The sequence below is a fragment of the Plecotus auritus genome, assembly GCF_963455305.1.
Source record: "Plecotus auritus genome assembly, chromosome: 7".
Lineage (NCBI taxonomy): Eukaryota > Metazoa > Chordata > Mammalia > Chiroptera > Vespertilionidae > Plecotus > Plecotus auritus.
The window spans coordinates 172,119,786-172,136,663 of record NC_137774.1 but is presented as its reverse complement, the minus strand read 5'-3'; the positions used below and the strand labels follow the sequence as shown (position 1 = coordinate 172,136,663).

At 37.0% G+C, this 16,878-nt stretch overlaps 1 protein-coding gene across 3 annotated transcripts in view; it reads left to right on the top strand.

Annotated features, from left to right (window-relative positions):
• The window catches only part of NIPBL (NIPBL cohesin loading factor), a 187,960-nt gene that overhangs the window by 108,017 nt on the left and 63,065 nt on the right, over nucleotides 1-16,878 (top strand). For all 3 annotated transcript variants that reach the window (XM_080677539.1, XM_080677541.1, XM_080677540.1), the window contains 5 exons: nucleotides 6,819-7,001; nucleotides 12,049-12,246; nucleotides 12,493-12,564; nucleotides 12,663-12,752; nucleotides 15,570-15,673. In XM_080677539.1, the coding sequence (XP_080533665.1) occupies nucleotides 6,819-7,001; nucleotides 12,049-12,246; nucleotides 12,493-12,564; nucleotides 12,663-12,752; nucleotides 15,570-15,673 (647 nt within the window). The remainder of the gene's footprint in view (nucleotides 1-6,818; nucleotides 7,002-12,048; nucleotides 12,247-12,492; nucleotides 12,565-12,662; nucleotides 12,753-15,569; nucleotides 15,674-16,878) is intronic.

The following is a 16,878-nucleotide window of genomic DNA, read 5'->3' as shown; positions in this document are numbered from 1 at the left end:
TTTCAGTTTTTTGTTTTTTTTTAAATAGAAGGGCAGGAGGAAAAAGCATAGTAAGTTTGGAAAATTACACATTGGGCTAATCTATAGTACAGTGTGGAGGAAGTAATGGAAACTGGATTAGTTAAAATTAACCATTGTTTTACAGCCATGAGTACTAAGAATGTAATCAGAAAATAAACCATTCCTCACATTGTTAGAAAATGTTTTTCTAGAATATTATAAAATAGATGTTGCTGAAAATCTCTACACATTCAGCCTAATGTAATAGTAGTCAGTAGACTAATTATCGTATAATTTAATACTTGATCACATTGATTAAAATACTTAAATAACAAATATCAACAGGTGAATTTTGTTCTTGATTATTTTTTTTCTTTTTTGGTTTCTACATGATCTTAGCATGTTAAATAGTTAATAGTATTTTAAGCTATATATTTGTTCCTAAAGTTTGATATGGTTAGTATTTAATAGTGACATTAGAACTTTTCAAAAACAGTTAAATTCATAATACTGTTCTCCTATAACTTTCACAAAGACTAATATATGAAGCTTTACCTGATTTTCCAGCTAACCTGTTCTCCCTATAAAATGTCTTGATCTGTCCAGAGCAGACTACTCAAACTACCCCAAACTTATTATTACTCCTAGCTACCAGCTCCTAATTCTTTGCTCCTGTCCTGCATCCTCCACTCCTTCCACTCCTTCCACCTTACTCCACCTCATCTCTGTTGAAAACCCACTAATCCCTCACACAATATCATTGACCTTTTTCTTGTTTTCCTAAAATTTATCTTGTATTTCTTTAGGAAAATTCATCTTTTTTTAAAACATTTTTATTGATTTCAGAGAGGAAGGGAGAGATAAGAAACATCAGTGATGAGAGAGAATCATTGATCAGCTGCCTCCTGCTCATCCCCTACTGGGGATCGAGTCCGCAACCCAGGCATGTTCCCTTGACTAGAATCGAACCTGGGACCCTTCAGTCCGCAGGCTGAGACTCTATCCACTGAGCCAAACAGCTACGGCAGGAAAATTCGTCACTTAAGTTAGGATAGCATTTACATTTATTTCTTTTAACTCCTGTTACAAATGCATAGATACAACATGGTATACCTATCATTTTGCATTCTGTTTTCTTTACATTTACTATCTCTTTATCAGCTTAGTTTATAATTACTCTTAATGTCATGTACTCTCCTACTCTGTTCCCCTGTTGTTGGACATTTTGATGTTACCGTAGGTAAAACTGATCTAAGCATCTTTCTTCATAGAGTTTTTTTTTGTTTTCTGTAAATGTCCTTTGGATAAATTTCCATAGTATCAATGACATTAAAGGGTTTGAACACTATTTGCTGTGTGTTATTTTGTCTACACCAAGCATGTCAAACTCGCAGCCTACGGGCCACATGCAGCCCACAACAATTATTTTTGCTGCCCAGCCAATATAACAGTATGTAAGAAATGTTTTAATAAAAATTTTGTGACTTAATTTTTACAATATCCTGTTATACATAATTATTAATAACAAACTACAACGTTCACTAATGACTGATTCTATAATCGTGTTGCATTCATTTCCCTTACGCACCTATGTGCCTTAAATGCAAGCGCACCATTTCTCTCCACTAATACCAGCAGCGAATATTTTAGCAGCCTATTGCCACATCGTTAATCTTGTACTGACTTGTTTGGTGTGAACAACAGGAAATATTCCTCTTTCGTAGAGCAAGAAAAATAGGTTTGTTTTCGTTACGCTTATTAATTTGTGCAGTTATTCAGTGTCTGGTAAGTTAATGTTCAAGAAAAAATATTAATTTTTATTAAAATGTTCTATTATTTTATGTTAACGATTACTCATTTATTTCAGCCCTTGTATTCAGCATGTCTCTATCGAAATAAACCTATGTTTCTATGAAAATTGAAGCTTTTTGTTTTTTTGCGGCCCACATAAACTTAAAATTTGTTTATTTGGCCCGTGTTAGCCTTTGAGTTTGACATGCTTGGTCTACACTGTTAGCAAAATCTGAATGTATTCATTTCAGCAAATTAAAAGTAGAATTCAGAAGCAAAGCGTAGATCATTTCATATTGTCTCAATCAGTCTTATGCGTAGCATTTAACTCCTAAAGGTATCCTATATAATAAAAGCCTAATATGCTAAGTGTCCAGGCATTGGTTGTCTGTTCATCCAATCAAAGCGTAATATGATAATGATATGCTAAGGCCACTCAACTGCTCGCTGTGACATGCACTGACACCAGGGGGCAGACAGTCAGCCAGTCGCTATGACATGCACTGACCACCAGGGGGCAGATGCTCTGACTGGTATGTTAGCTTGCTGCTAAGGTCCAGCTGATCAGGACTTAACAAGACAAGTCATACACGCCCTGGAGCCCTCCCGTGGCCCCTCCCCACTTGCCAACCTCCCACATCCTCCCCTGGCCTTGATCGTGCACCAGTGAGGTCCCTCAGCCTGGCCTGTGCCCTCTTGCAATCCAGAACCCCTGGGGGGATGTCAGAGAGCCAGCAGAACGACCAGTCACTATGATGCACACTGACCACCAGGGGGCAGACACTTAGCGCAGGAGCTGCCCCCTGATGGTCTGTGTGCTCCCACAGGAGGAGCATCGCTCAGCCAGAAGCCAGGCTCATGGCTGGCAAGTGCAGCAGCGGTGGCAGGAGCCTCTCCCACCTCCACGGCAGCACTAAGGATGTCCGATTGGAGCGGGCCCAAGCCGTCAGTCGGACATCCCCTGAGGGCTCCCGGACTCAGAGAGTGCAGGCCGGGCTGAGGGGCCCCCTTCCCCAAGTGCACGAATTTCGTGCACTGGGCTTCTAGTTTCAGTATAAAGCATCTTGGAAAACTGGAGCTTTATAACAATGATCATGAATCAAGAAGTTGTCTTGTTTAAAAAAAGAAAAGGTGGTTACAGGGCTTTTTAGAAAGATTTACCTTAGAAATCAATGAAAGAGTAATTTCTGAGTGATCCAAGGTTTTTCAAGGCTTCAAAAACATAACATTGGCAGCTTTTATATCAGAATTATAGCCATAGATAAAAAGTTATCTGATACAATGTATTCTGTCAACTTATAATGAGTAAAATCAATTTGATTAATTTTGAGTATATTACTCAAATTATTTATCTTTCATTGAACTTATAGCTTAAAAAACATTAGGCTAAGCCTACATGTTATTGGGTTAGATTAACCTAGATGAGCTTTTTCTATCTGAATTGACTCTCCTATTTTGAGAGAGGTGGCAACTGTAAAACTTAAAGGACTCCAAAATATTTTATTGTGACCTAAGATAAGACATAAAATGCATGTCATGTTCTAATAACACACATACAAATATATTAATACCTACCCTTACTACAGATAAAACACTGGCATTCTCACTTTCATTGTAAACACAACTATTGGTCAAGACCCACAAAACTGATTTCACAAATTACTAAGGGGTTACAACCCACAACTTGAAAATTGCTGGCTAAAATTAAAAAGGAAACTTGCCAGTTCTTAGGTTATAATAGCACTAGAGGCCCAGTGCATGACATTCGTGCACTGGCAGGGGGGCGTCCCTCAGCCTGGCCTGCACCCTCTCGCAGGGAGCGGGACTAAGCTGGCAGGCGGACATCCCCCAAGCGGTCTTTAGCACTGCAGCAGAGGCGGGAGAGGCTCCCGCCACTGTCTTGCCAGTCCTGAACCCAGCTTCTGGCTGAGCAGCACTACCCCTGTGGGAGCACCTCACTGACCACCAGGGGGAAGCTCCTGAGTTGAGCCCCATGGTGGTCAGTGCACATAATAGCGACCAGTCGTTAGCCTTTTATTATATAGGACAGTGATCGGCAAACTGCGGCTTGCGAGCCACATGCGGCTCTTTGGCCCCTTGAGTGTGGCTCTTCCACAAAATACCACGTGCGGGCGCGCACGTGCAGTGCAATTGAAACTTTGTGGCCCATGCACAGAAGTCGGTTTTCGGCTCTCAAAAGAAATTTCAGTTGTTGTACTGTTGATACTTGGCTCTGTTGACTAATGAGTTTGCCGACCACTGATATAGGATATAGTGATTATATAGTGATTCTTTGCATTCATTACAGGAGTATCGCTCAGAGTGCATCAAAAAGAGAATAGCTGTAAATTGATTTGTCCTTGATCACCCTTCCCTTGCCACAGATGAATAACTGCTACTCCTCATTTTATTAAAAAATTTTTTAAAAAGTTTTTTGTAATTCTGAACAAAGATTATTTAGCTTCTAGCCAGTACCTGGAGTTTCTGCCGCTTTACCAAAAGTAAGGCAACTTTATACTAAATTATCTCATTATTCATCACTTCCATTTATCCTAAACCATAAAAAAAAAAAGTAAACTATATATTTCCTGATCCTTTTCTTCCAGAAGATGTTAATCTACCTGATCTTTTTTTTTTTTAATTAAGACCTCCATCTCCTTATAAACATACCCCCTTTTATTACCCTGTTAACATCTGTTGTAGAATATAGGAATTTCAGCTCCTTCATTTTTACTCCACCAAGGAGCCTTGGTACCAGAAAATGATACCTCCTTTCTCCTAGTTTGCTATTGCTTTTTCCAAATAATTGCAAAAATATACATGTCAAAGTTCTTCCTCTGAGGTCAGTGTTTTGTGACCTCAACACTCTTAGTACCAATCTTCCATGTTCCTACATTCAGTGTGGATTTTAATTCCAGTGCACTGTGTTCCTCTGTACCCCGAGTTCTGCCATCAGGTTAGATAACCTTCGATTCTCTGTGGAAGGAACATTCAATGTCCTGCCCTCGTTGAACCCCATATTCTTTCAGTTTCTCTTCATGTAGCCTCCTTTTGTTTCTGTCACATAAATGCTATCAGTGGCTTCAAATAAAGAAGTTGACTTGCATTTAGGGACCGTTAACACCAAAAGGTATGTGTCTTCAAACCATGTTAACTCACTTAGGGGTCACAAGAGGGTCAGATTAATAACCTGCTCTGCTGAATATTTTTTTGGTCCTGACTGAAGTTAAAGATTTATTTATGCTGCTCCTCTGTAATATGGGTAGGTTATTGAAAGAATTGTCACTGAACTACATTATGCCTGCCTAAGATGTTTATTATGGCTTATAAAATTGATGTTTATGTGAGTTTTCTTGGTTTATTTCTGAACATGACTGGTTTCCATTATCTGAAGCTTTAGTTCCAAAGAGTTTGTTAACTGGGGTGGTTTATTTTAATCTCAGGAGTGTTTTCCCATTTCAAAACAAAACAAAATTCTTTGTTATCAAATCAGTGACTTTGCGACTTCTTAAGTCTTTTGATGACTTCTGATTTTAATAATATTGTAGCCCTGGATGGTTAGCTCAGTAGTTAGAGCATCAGCTCGTAGACTGAAGGGTCTTGGGTTTGATTCCCAGTCAAGGGCATGTATCTTGTTTGCAGGTTCGATCCCTAGCCCCAGTCGGGGTGCGTGTGGGAGGCCAACAGTCAATGTGTTTCTCTCTCTCTCTTTCTCTCTCTCTCTCTCTCTCTTCCCCTCTCCCTATCCGTCCCTTACTTCATTCTGTCTACAAATCAATGGAAAAAATATCCTCGGGTGAGGATTTTTTTTTAAAAAATGATTATTCCATTTAAAATAATAATTTGTTTTATATTCTTAAATTATTAGTATTGTATATTCTTGGGGCTTTGAGGCTGTTTTAATCATATCCATTTATTTTTGTCATGATTGGTTTTTATTCTTTACATAAGCACTATTATCATTTGAATGTTATAGTATTAATATTGATTATATGATTACTAATATTCCCTGCTATAAACCAATATGGTACTCTTTGCTCCCAGTCACTAAAATTTAGCAGGCAAGACATCATTTTTATACTAGTATTTCAAGATTTACATGGGTAAGTAAAGTTAAAATTGTCATCTTTAACAATCATTAAGAACATGTCCTCAAAAATAGATTTGCTTTTACTTTTATTTTTTTAGCTTTCAACAGGATGATAATTAATTTTTTCCTAACAACTGTTTGTGTGTTTGTGTATGTGTGTGTATAATTAGGTAGTGTTATATTAATAGCTTTTATTGGATTATGTTGATATTTATCCTGCCTTTATTCTTTCATGGGAAAATATGAATTTATTTTATAATAGACTTGAATTATTTTCAGTTATACACATTTATATTTTAAAATATTTTGTTCTATTCTACTTTTCATGTTTCTATTATTTTAAATTAAATGCATATGTTGTATTTTCTGTTTGAGGAAATTCTCCATAATACTAAAGGTATTATCATGCCTCTCAAATAGACATTGATAGATAAAAGCATATAAAACGCTTGTCCCACCCACCATATATAGCCACCAAGATCATTGAGGAAGAGAATGACATTATAAGTGTCCTCCAATTCTTCTTATATATACTGAGGGGTAGCGTTACTTTCAAAATAACTGCTTCAGATCTGTATAAATCAAATCTGGCTACTACCAAGGTGACATGTACCCTCTACTACAAATATACTTGATAATGCCAGTGGATCTCTTAGTTTCAGAAAGATTTTTCAGAGGGCATTATATCAAAAATTAGTGATGTAGCTACCTATTATTATCATGTTTTTAAAGTTGTTATATAATGAAATAATGTATAAAAACTGCATTATCAGTTTAGGATTAAGACTATTTTAGTTTTAAATATAAGTGGGTTTTATTAAAATACAAAAGTGACTTGGAAAATTTTTGTGAATGCTTTTATTTTCATTGTGGTAATTTAGTTAAAATTTATCTTTTATCTTCAGATTGACCTCTTTTTCTTAACTTTCATTAATAGGTAGTATAGATCAATCAGTGTTAAAAGAATTACCCCCTGAACTCCTGGCAGAAATTGAATCCACCATGCCACTTTGTGAACGTGTGAAAATGAATAAACGCAAGCGTAGCACAGTTAATGAAAAACCAAAATATGCTGAAATCAGTTCAGATGAAGATAATGATAGTGATGGAACTTTTGAATGTAAGTATCACATAACTATTATTACTTTAGAATTAAGCAGATTGATGTGTTTGTCTCATTTATAATTTTTTGGGTTAGCAAGAGCATAGTGATTTTAATTCTTAATATAGCAGGATTTTTTTCTTTTTACTTAAAATATATGTGAAAGATGAGATCAGTTGGCACCAAGAAAAAATTTTAGTGGTCTATAATTGGTAGTCAGATAACACATATGTGTCTATATGCACTTAGCAAACATTTATTGAGCTCCTACTATGGTATATGCTAAGCACTAAGAATAAAAATACAAATAAGATGTAGCCCATCTTTGAAGAACTTTCATTCTTTTGGGGGCGGGGGGATGTAAACAGTTGTAGTACAGTGATAATAGTAACTCCAGGGTGCTGTGGGAACACATTGGATTGGCATCAGAAATCATACTGGGGGTTCAGGAAACACTTACTGGAAGAGGTGACACTTGAGTTGAGTCTTAAAGGACACGTAGGAGATAGCCTGGTGAAAAAATATTTTAAACCATACTATCACTAAATTATGAATTGATTAGCCACATTACCGATTATGTGTGTGGTTTGGACCTGGCTTCTCCTTTTTGCCCAGCTGTGTCCTGGAATTCCTCCCTTGTTTCACTGTTTTCCAGAGCTGGCTGCTTCACTACACAGCTACCTCTCTACAACACTGTGATCACCTGTCTTTGCACTAGACTTGCTATACCTCGCCTGTCTTCCTACTGGTCCACTGAAAAAGTTCTTCTCTTTTATCCCTATCTTCCTTCTTCTGGAGCAAGAGAATTGAGCCTAGCCAAGAGGGGTCAGCAACCTTGTTTGACTTAAACGGCATTCAGTGGAAAGAGACTGGGAGATCTTCACTTGTGTGCCAACTGACTTAGTCATTATGACCAAAAGAAGTGGGAAGACCACCAGTGTGTTCTGCCTTTTTCACCTAGTGTCCATAGATTGAGGTGTGACAAGCAAGGGCAGGAAGGACAGATGCATGCTGCCATTTTTAAATGTGTATTGCTGATGGAAGTCCTTCACCTCCTCCAAAGTTTTTAATCAATGTTCATTTACTCTGATCGTCTTAAAATTGTGAGCTCTTGAGCTATGAGTAGTAGATTATGAATACTGAACAAATCTGAACAAAGTTTTAAAATTGAAATAAAATCTATAGCAAAGTTAATCTGACATTTAATTATGTATAATTGTTATCATTTGTATTATCATGAGATGTATTTACATGCCTTATATTTCAGTGGCTAAAGTTAATATTTTTTATTATAATCACACATTTTTATCATTTGGGAACATATGCTCTGGAAAGAGAAGAGAAAGGAGACCTAGTGACTCAGAAACTCACTCCCCTTTATATACATGCCTCTCCTCATTCTTCCTCTCTCCCCCAATACATCACTCATTCCTAAAGAGAATAGCTAAAAAAAAGTTCCTTAACTGCAGATTGATTCCAAATAGCACTTCAGTTCCCGTTAATTGAGAGTGGCTTCCTGCATTATTAAGCTGATGAGAATTCTAAAGCTACCTCACAGTTAAGTAGAAAGGACAGCATAATCAGAAATGCCCATGAAGTATAAAATTAAAATAGGGGAGTGAGCCACACATGCCTCATGTTTGTCATCAATGCCTCCATTATTCTTTTCCTTGTTTCTATTATGAGAGCTATTGTCTCAATTTAGGGGAGCACATAGCTTCATCTTAAAGCCCTGGATCCCATTATATTTATGCCCAAGTATATTGAAAGCTAATATTAGTTAGAGAACCTGATCTTTAATTTCACTGGGCTTTTCAAGAGATCTTAAAGCAGATTCCTGTTTTTCTTGGTTTATTTCTGTACAAGTAATATATAAAAGTCAACTCTGGGGCCAGTGATTTGAGTGATAAAAGGATTTTAACTGATAATTGACAAACAACCAAATTGTCATTATACCACAAGAAAAACATAGTAATGAAAATATAGTGCAATACAAAATATAGAAGTAGTATCAACATAAGTAGCAAGCTTATGCTACTTAGAGAATTTTAGAAATAAAGTTTTATTGCAATTCAATCAAATTGGTTTCCTAAAAATCTAAAACTAAGGAAATAGTTTAGTTAAAGGAGAGGGGGAAGTACATCTACACAATGGAATACTATGCTGCCATAAAAAAGAAGGAATTACTACCATTTGTAGGCACCTGGATGGAATTAGAGAACATTATGCTAAGTGAAATAAGCCAGTCAATGAAAGAAAAATACCACATGATCTCACTCATTTGGTGATAATGAAAAACATTTATAAACTGATGAACAAAAAGATAGATACAGAGGCAGTAAAGCATCAAACAGACTATCAAATTACAGCAGTAAGGTTAGGGAGAGGTGGGGGAAATAAGAGATCAACTGAAGGACTTATATGCATGTATATAAGAGTAACCAACGGATGCAAAACATTGGGGGGTGAGGCATGTATGGGAGTGGGGTGGGGGGGGCAATGGTAAGATATGTACACATATAATACCTTAATAAAAAAAAAAAAAAATAAAGGAGAGGGGGAAGAATTTTGAAAGGCCACACAGATTTGGAAGTCATAGTACAAATATAAGGTCTGGGGAAGGAAGAGGGAAGATTTAAGAAGCTGAAGAGAGAAATAGGTAAAATGTAAAAGGGAGGATAGAAAACTCCCAAGTCATTTTATGTACCTCTCTACAGGGTGGGGCAAAAGTAGGTTTGCAGTTGTTTATATAGAAAATAATATAGTAATTAATAAACAATAATATAAGAATAAACTCTGTTTTGCATACTCATAATTATAGATCTACTTTTGCCCCACCCTCTACTAAGCCTCCGCTGCTTCCAGGGTAATGAGAGAAACAGTGAAAGAACAGGCTAGTCATAATGAATTGGGATCCTGATAGCCTATTGCAACACATATTATATCATAGAAGTTGTTTTTTCCTAATTTCCATCCCGTTTTCATCCAAACGGCCTAAAGTGGAGTGAATTTTAACTGAAGTTTTCCAGTGCCTGAAAATTACTACCAATACAGCATAGTGTATGTACTTGCTAACAACTGTAAGATTTTTCAAGCATTTTCTCATAGAATTGAGCTTGAAATAGATTTCTTATGAAATTAAAATTTAAAAAGATTGAGTAGGTCATATTTGAGGTCATATATAAACATATTACTAGTTAGTTGTCATTCCTTAGATTTGGTAGATATTTCAAGAACTTGTTGAAAAAACATTTAATGAATGGTAGCCATAAAAGACCTATTTGCCTGACCTACACACACACCTAACTATATTTATATATAAGGCAGCCCCTCACTAAAAGAATGTACTGGGGGTGTACCTTAGTCATAAAAGGGGAGGAAATCCTACCTCTTTTTTATATAATTTATAGTCAAATTTATGCCTAATCATGAAGAAAATCATTGAAAGTTTAAGAATATCCATTTACATTTGTCGTTTTTAATGAACCGTCTTGCTCTGTCAAGCCTATGACCACAAAGAAGAGGAAACAAAATTATCTTTTTCTGTCATACTGTCAGTAGATTGGACAGAAGGGTCCAGAACCAGAAACCAAATTAGATTCTTGATTAGAAATAGCTGGGGGGGGGGGGCATGTAATGGTACAATTATCCAGGATATAGACATTGATTATTCACACAAGGACACGAGTACAGGTAGAGAACTCAAGCAAGAGTTTTGTCTTAAGTACTGTTTGGGTATTGATCATAGATAGGGAGTCAGAATAGAAGCCAGTTACAAGAAAGCAGGGGAGTCAAATTTAGATCAACAGACTAGAAGATACTGTCAACATATGGTTACTACAACAGCCAGTGTATGATCCCAAGTAGGACACATTAGTTCTATATCTTGGTGGTGCTATACCCTAGAGCAGTTATGATAAATATTTGTCACTTACACTGCCCTTCAGCAGTCAGTGAACAGATACTTCTAATCAGTCTTTTTTCTCTCTCTCTTTTTAAAATTTATCTTAATTGTTGAAAGTAATACAGATGTACCCTGTTTTCCCCCATTGACCCCTTCCATCCCACCCCACCCCCTCCCCCAGGCCTTCACCACACTATTATCTGTGTCCATAGGTTATGCATATATGCATGTAAGTTCTTTGGTTAATCTCTTCCCACCCCACCTTGCCTCTTAATCAGTCTTTCTTACTGAAATATGATGCTGTCTCAGAGCTCAGAATGATTCTCAACATAATGCTCTAGCCAGCTATTCCCAGTTGATCAGAGATGATGTGTCTGATAAAATCTGTTTGCCAGTTCTGCCTAACAGCTTCTATCAGTACTGGTGATTTTAGCAGAATGCTCAAACTTCTGGAAGGGTGGGAAAAGGATTCAAGCTAGCATAGATAAATATGCTTAGGTAGCATGCATAACCTTAAAAGCTTTCTTCTTAGGCTTAAGCAAGTGTACTGCTGGAGAACTGAATTCAATGTATATGAGTATGTACAACTATACACGTTTATTCTATCTCTGTAGGCTTGTGATGTTAGGTTACCAAAGTCTATTGAATTTTTATAGCTAAGTTGTGGGCCTAACTTGGCTGTTAACTGATTGTATACACGGTTACCCATATTCTGTAACACTTCCTCAAAAGTTTGCTTTTCCTCCAAACCTTGCTCCCCATAAAAAATTTAAATGCTTTAAGGTGTTTCTGTTTTTCATCCAAATCCTAGATAAAGATTGTTTTACATGCTTTAATCAATCCTAAAGTTTAGATATTGTCTTTACTGACACTGAATACTTCTTTGAAATGAGCAGTGTGGTTTCTCACAACGTTCATATCTATATTTATTAGCAAACTGAGTTTATGTAAAAACCTTTCTCTAATTAGTTAATGCTAAAATAAGTGATAATCATTTCTATACCCTTATTTATATTTCTAGTTAAACAGAATGACTCAGAATTTCATAGTCCCATACAATGTAGATTTCCCCTTATCCCCAATGTGGTTCATTTGTAAAGTACAAATGTAAATAGTCTTTTTAAATGAGGTAAATTATTTGTCATGGGGATTTGCTTCTAGCCTCTAGGAAACGACATAAAAAAGATGATGATAAAGCTTGGGAATATGAAGAGCGTGACAGAAGAAGCTCTGGGGATCATAGGAGAAGTGGCCACTCTCATGAAGGAAGAAGGAGTTCAGGTGGTGGTCGTTATCGAAACCGAAGTCCATCTGATACTGACATGGAAGATTATTCTCCTCCTCCCAGCCTTAGTGAGGGTAATTCATCAGTGTCAACGGATTTCTTACATAAGCCAATTTAAATTTAGGGCTTTATCTTTGAAGAATATTTGATATTTCTAAGACTTAATTAACAACTAATTTTTAATCAAGACAAAAGTATATAATTTAGTTTGGATTGACAGTGATTTTAAGTATTTAATTAATGGAAGAAAATAGAAACACAAATAGAAATATTTTTAGTTGTCATTTCTGCATTTCAGTATTACTTTTTGTTCATTTTAGTTGCTAGAAAAATGAAGAAAAAAGAAAAACAGAAGAAGAGGAAAGCTTATGAACCAAAACTAACACCTGAAGGTAACATTTTAGTTCATTTGTTTTTATTCATATTCTTCAACTTCCATTTTCTAATTGGAATGTGGACATAATAAGCTTTTTCTATTCCTGTGTTGCAGAAATGATGGATTCTTCAACTTTTAAGAGATTCACAGCCTCAATAGAAAATATTTTGGATAATTTAGAAGATATGGATTTTACTGCATTTGGTAAAATAATTTTAAAGTATATATATTTATCTCTAAATATAAAATCAATTTAAAATATATGTATTTACCTATGTGTCTAGCTTTCTGCCAGTTACATTAATGGATATAAAGGCAAGGTCTGTGCTTTCAAGAAACTGAAAACTTTAGTATAAAAATCAAGTATTAAATTAATTAAGTACTAATAGTGTTTAAGTATCCTGTGAGTGCAGCTACCACAAGTTAGAGTAATTAAGGAAGTCTATGCAGATGAGACTTGAATAGGCCCTATAGAAGGAGGGAAGCTAATATGAGCAAAGATGCAGAAATAGGAACCAATCCCTCTAATCATTTATCCTAAAAGCTAATATTTATTGAATACTTACTGTTTGTTAATAGTATGTTTAGTTTTAGAGACATAAAGATAAATGCCCCAGCCCTTGGCTTTAACTACGAGGTTCTTGGAAACTGTGACTTCAAGTGAAACAATGTATAATGAAACCAATTTTATCACAGGCTAATTTAATAGTAAAAGAGTTAAAATCCTTTGGCACATTTCTGGTCACAAAAACATCACAAAGTTTCTAAAATAAAGACCCAAAACACTTTTAATATTAAACATTGAAATAAATGTGAGCTATACATACATTTAAGAAAGATTAATAAAAAGCAAGATGATTGTTTTCTAACTTATTTATCCCAATTTGGGGTTGTGGGTGGCTGGAGCCTATCCCAGCAGCTCAGGGCATAAGGCGGGACCACACCTGGACAGGATGCTACTCAGACTGGAACAATTTAGACACGCCAATTAACCTAACATGCACATCCTTGGGAGGTGGGAGGAAACCATTATACCCAGAGAAAACCCATATAAGTATGGGGAGAACATGCAAACTCCACACAGACAGTGGACACAGCCAGCAATCAATTTTTTTTTCTTATTAATGTTATAAAAAAAGAACATTAACAAAATGATGTTATTCAATGACCTGCTGTAATAATAGTCTAATATAGAAAGTAGAATAATAAACCAGTTAGAATACAATAGAATAATGTATCGTCATATATATCCTATATAATAAAAGGGTAATATGCAAATTGACTAAACTGCAGAACAACCGGAACACCTGTGGCCCCTTGCCCCGCCCCCAAGCGGGGGCAGGGCCAGCTGGCAAACGGCCCCTTGCCCCAGCGAGCCTGCCCCCGATAGCCCCCATCGGGGCAGGCCAGCTGGACCCCACCAGTGCACGAATTCGTGCACCAGGCCTCTAGTTTTAAAATAATATGTAAAGATAATCCTATCTAATAAAAGAGTAATATGCAAATTGACCATCACTCCAACACACAAGATGGCTGCCCCCATGTGGACACAAGATGGCCAGCAGGGGACGGCAGTTGGGAGGGACCAGGCCTGCAAGGGAGGGCAGTTGGGGGCAATCAAGCCTGCAGGGGAGGGCAGTTAGGGGTGACCAGGCCGGCAGGGGAAGGCAGTTAGGGGCAAACAAGCTGGCAGGGGAGCAGTTAGGCATTAATCAGGCTGGCAGGGGAGTGGTTAGGGCAGCCGTGGGCAAACTACGGCCCGCGGGCCAGATCCGGCCCGTTCAGCTGTTCTATCCGGCCTGCGGAGCCGAAAGAGCGGAGGGTTCTCTTGCTCTCCCCTCCGCTCCTTTACTTTGAATTTATATTAGTTCACACAAACACTCCATCCATGCTTTTGTTCCGGCCCTCCGGTCCAGTTTAAGAACCCATTGTGACCCTCGAGTCAAAAAGTTTGCCCACCCCTGGGTTAGGGGGTGATCAGGCTGGCTGGCAGGCAGAAGTGGTTAGGGACAATCAGGAAGGCAGGCAGGCGAGCAATTGGGAGCCAGCAGTCCTGGATTGGAGAGGGTGCAGGCTGGGCTGAGGGACACTCCCCCCTCCCGCCCCCCCCCCCCCCCCCCCGTTAATTTCATGTAACGGGCCTCTAGTAACTATTTAAAACTGTTAAATTTCTATAAAAATACTGCTTACAGTGTGTTTATCTATTTGAAAATGCCATGAAAGGTATATTATCCTCTACTTCGAACGTATTTGTTTTGTGAGAATTACTTGCCTGAGTTTTATTAATGTGTCTCCCTGTTGTTGAGAGTATCAGTTCTTCATTTCTAAAACTTTCCAGTTTTGTGTTGAGAAACCTTTTTTCTTTCATATTTAAGATCCCAACAGATAGGGCACTCTCAAATGAGGATAAATTTGAGAAGGAATTATTTACAAACAGACTAATTACAAAAGTGGAGGCAGAATATTTCCAGAATCCAGGATTTACAGTCATGGAACTGTTACTGTCTCTACACCCAGAGAAATATGGTAAAGAGAATTTACCAGAACTTACTCACTAGGGGAAAACAAGTTGTACAGTGAGCTGCCTTCAAATCTTTTGGTCAGAGGACATGGGCAGCTTGAGACCTGGCAAGGAAGGAGTTGCGGATACAAATACCCTGACCTCACTCACTCTCCTTCTCTTTGATCTTCTGACTGCGCACCCCACTGGCCGAACCTAAACAGAAGCCAGAAGGCATGGGAGACTGTTGATGTAATCTGTGCAGGTTAGCCTACTAGGGCAGAAAGCTTGGTTGAGGATATATCCAAAGTAGTAAAGATAACTTATCTCCTCTTCCCATCTTAGAACTCTAATTTTAATCACTATCCTCTTTCATTCAGGGTTTGCTCGAGGTTTACAGAGATCTCTTAGGTTGTTGGTTTATGAGTGTTTGGTGTTCAAAAATTTTATTTAAAAATTAGGCTTACTATTTTGAGCTATTTCTGTTACCTAAACTGTATTTGTTCGGTTTGGTTTTTCAGGTGATGATGATGAAATTCCTCAGGAACTGCTCTTAGGAAAACATCAGCTTAATGAACTCGGCAGTGAATCTGCTAAAATTAAAGCAATGGGTATAATGGATAAGGTATCTCACTAAAGTAAAATTTATGAATTTAGTTAATATCTGATATTTGAAATTAAAGTGTTCAGTGTAAATTGCATAGTTTACATAAAGTAAATAATAATGCAAAGAAAATTCATGGTTGCTTTTCTGAGAATCTAACTGAAATTTTTCTTTAAAAAACAACTTGAATCCAAGACCTATTCTACAGATATTCTAAAGAAAATCACTGCATTGAAAGAGGCATTGGCCTGGACTTCTTCACTTTTTTATTTTTTCATTGTCTCAAAAATTTGGATTATTTAAATAAAGAAATACACTAAGTTTTCCTTTGATATTTGCTTTAATCATAAACAGTGGTGAAAGAGTAAAGCTATGGTCCATAGGGTCATTGCTTTAGGCCCGTGGTCGGCAAACTGCGGCTCGTGAGCCACATGCGGCTCTTTGGCCCCTTAAGTGTGGCTCTTCCACAAAATGCCACGGCCTGGGCGAGTCTATTTTGAAGAAGTGGCGTTAGAAGAAGTTTAAGTTTAAAAAATTTGGCTCTCAAAAGAAATTTCAATCGTTGTCCTGTTGATATTTGGCTCTGTTGACTAATAAGTTTGCCGACCACTGCTTTAGGCCTTAAAATAATTTCTGTGATTTGTCTTTCCTAGGAGCTCTTTGTTGCTCAGTAGTCTCATGGAATAGCAGGATATTTTTTTCATTGATAATAACTTCAAATAACAATGACAGCATCAAGGAATTGCTTCCTGTAATCTTCATGAGCCACCATTCACCCCCTAAACTATGCATGATTGCTATGCAAACACAATTTCTAAATAAATACTCTCTCCTCCTAATCAGGCTCTCCATTTTTTATGGAATAAAAAAAAAATACCATTTTTTATTCATTTCTTGCCTATATTCTAAATAATAAATTTGATGTTTTTATTGAGTTATAATTGATATTTAACATTCTATTAGTTTCAGGTGTACATGATTTTTGTATATATTGCAAAATGATCACAACATAAATCCAGTAAACATCCATCATCATACATAGTTACAGTTGTTTTTTTCCTTGTGATGAGAACTTTGAAGTTCTCCTTAGCAACTTTCATATATACAGTTGATCTTGAACAACACTGGTTTGAACTGCACAGGTCCACTTTTGAACAGATTTTTTTCAGTAAATACAGTCAGCCCTTGGTATCTTCTGGTTTCATATCCTTCGATCAAAAATGGTA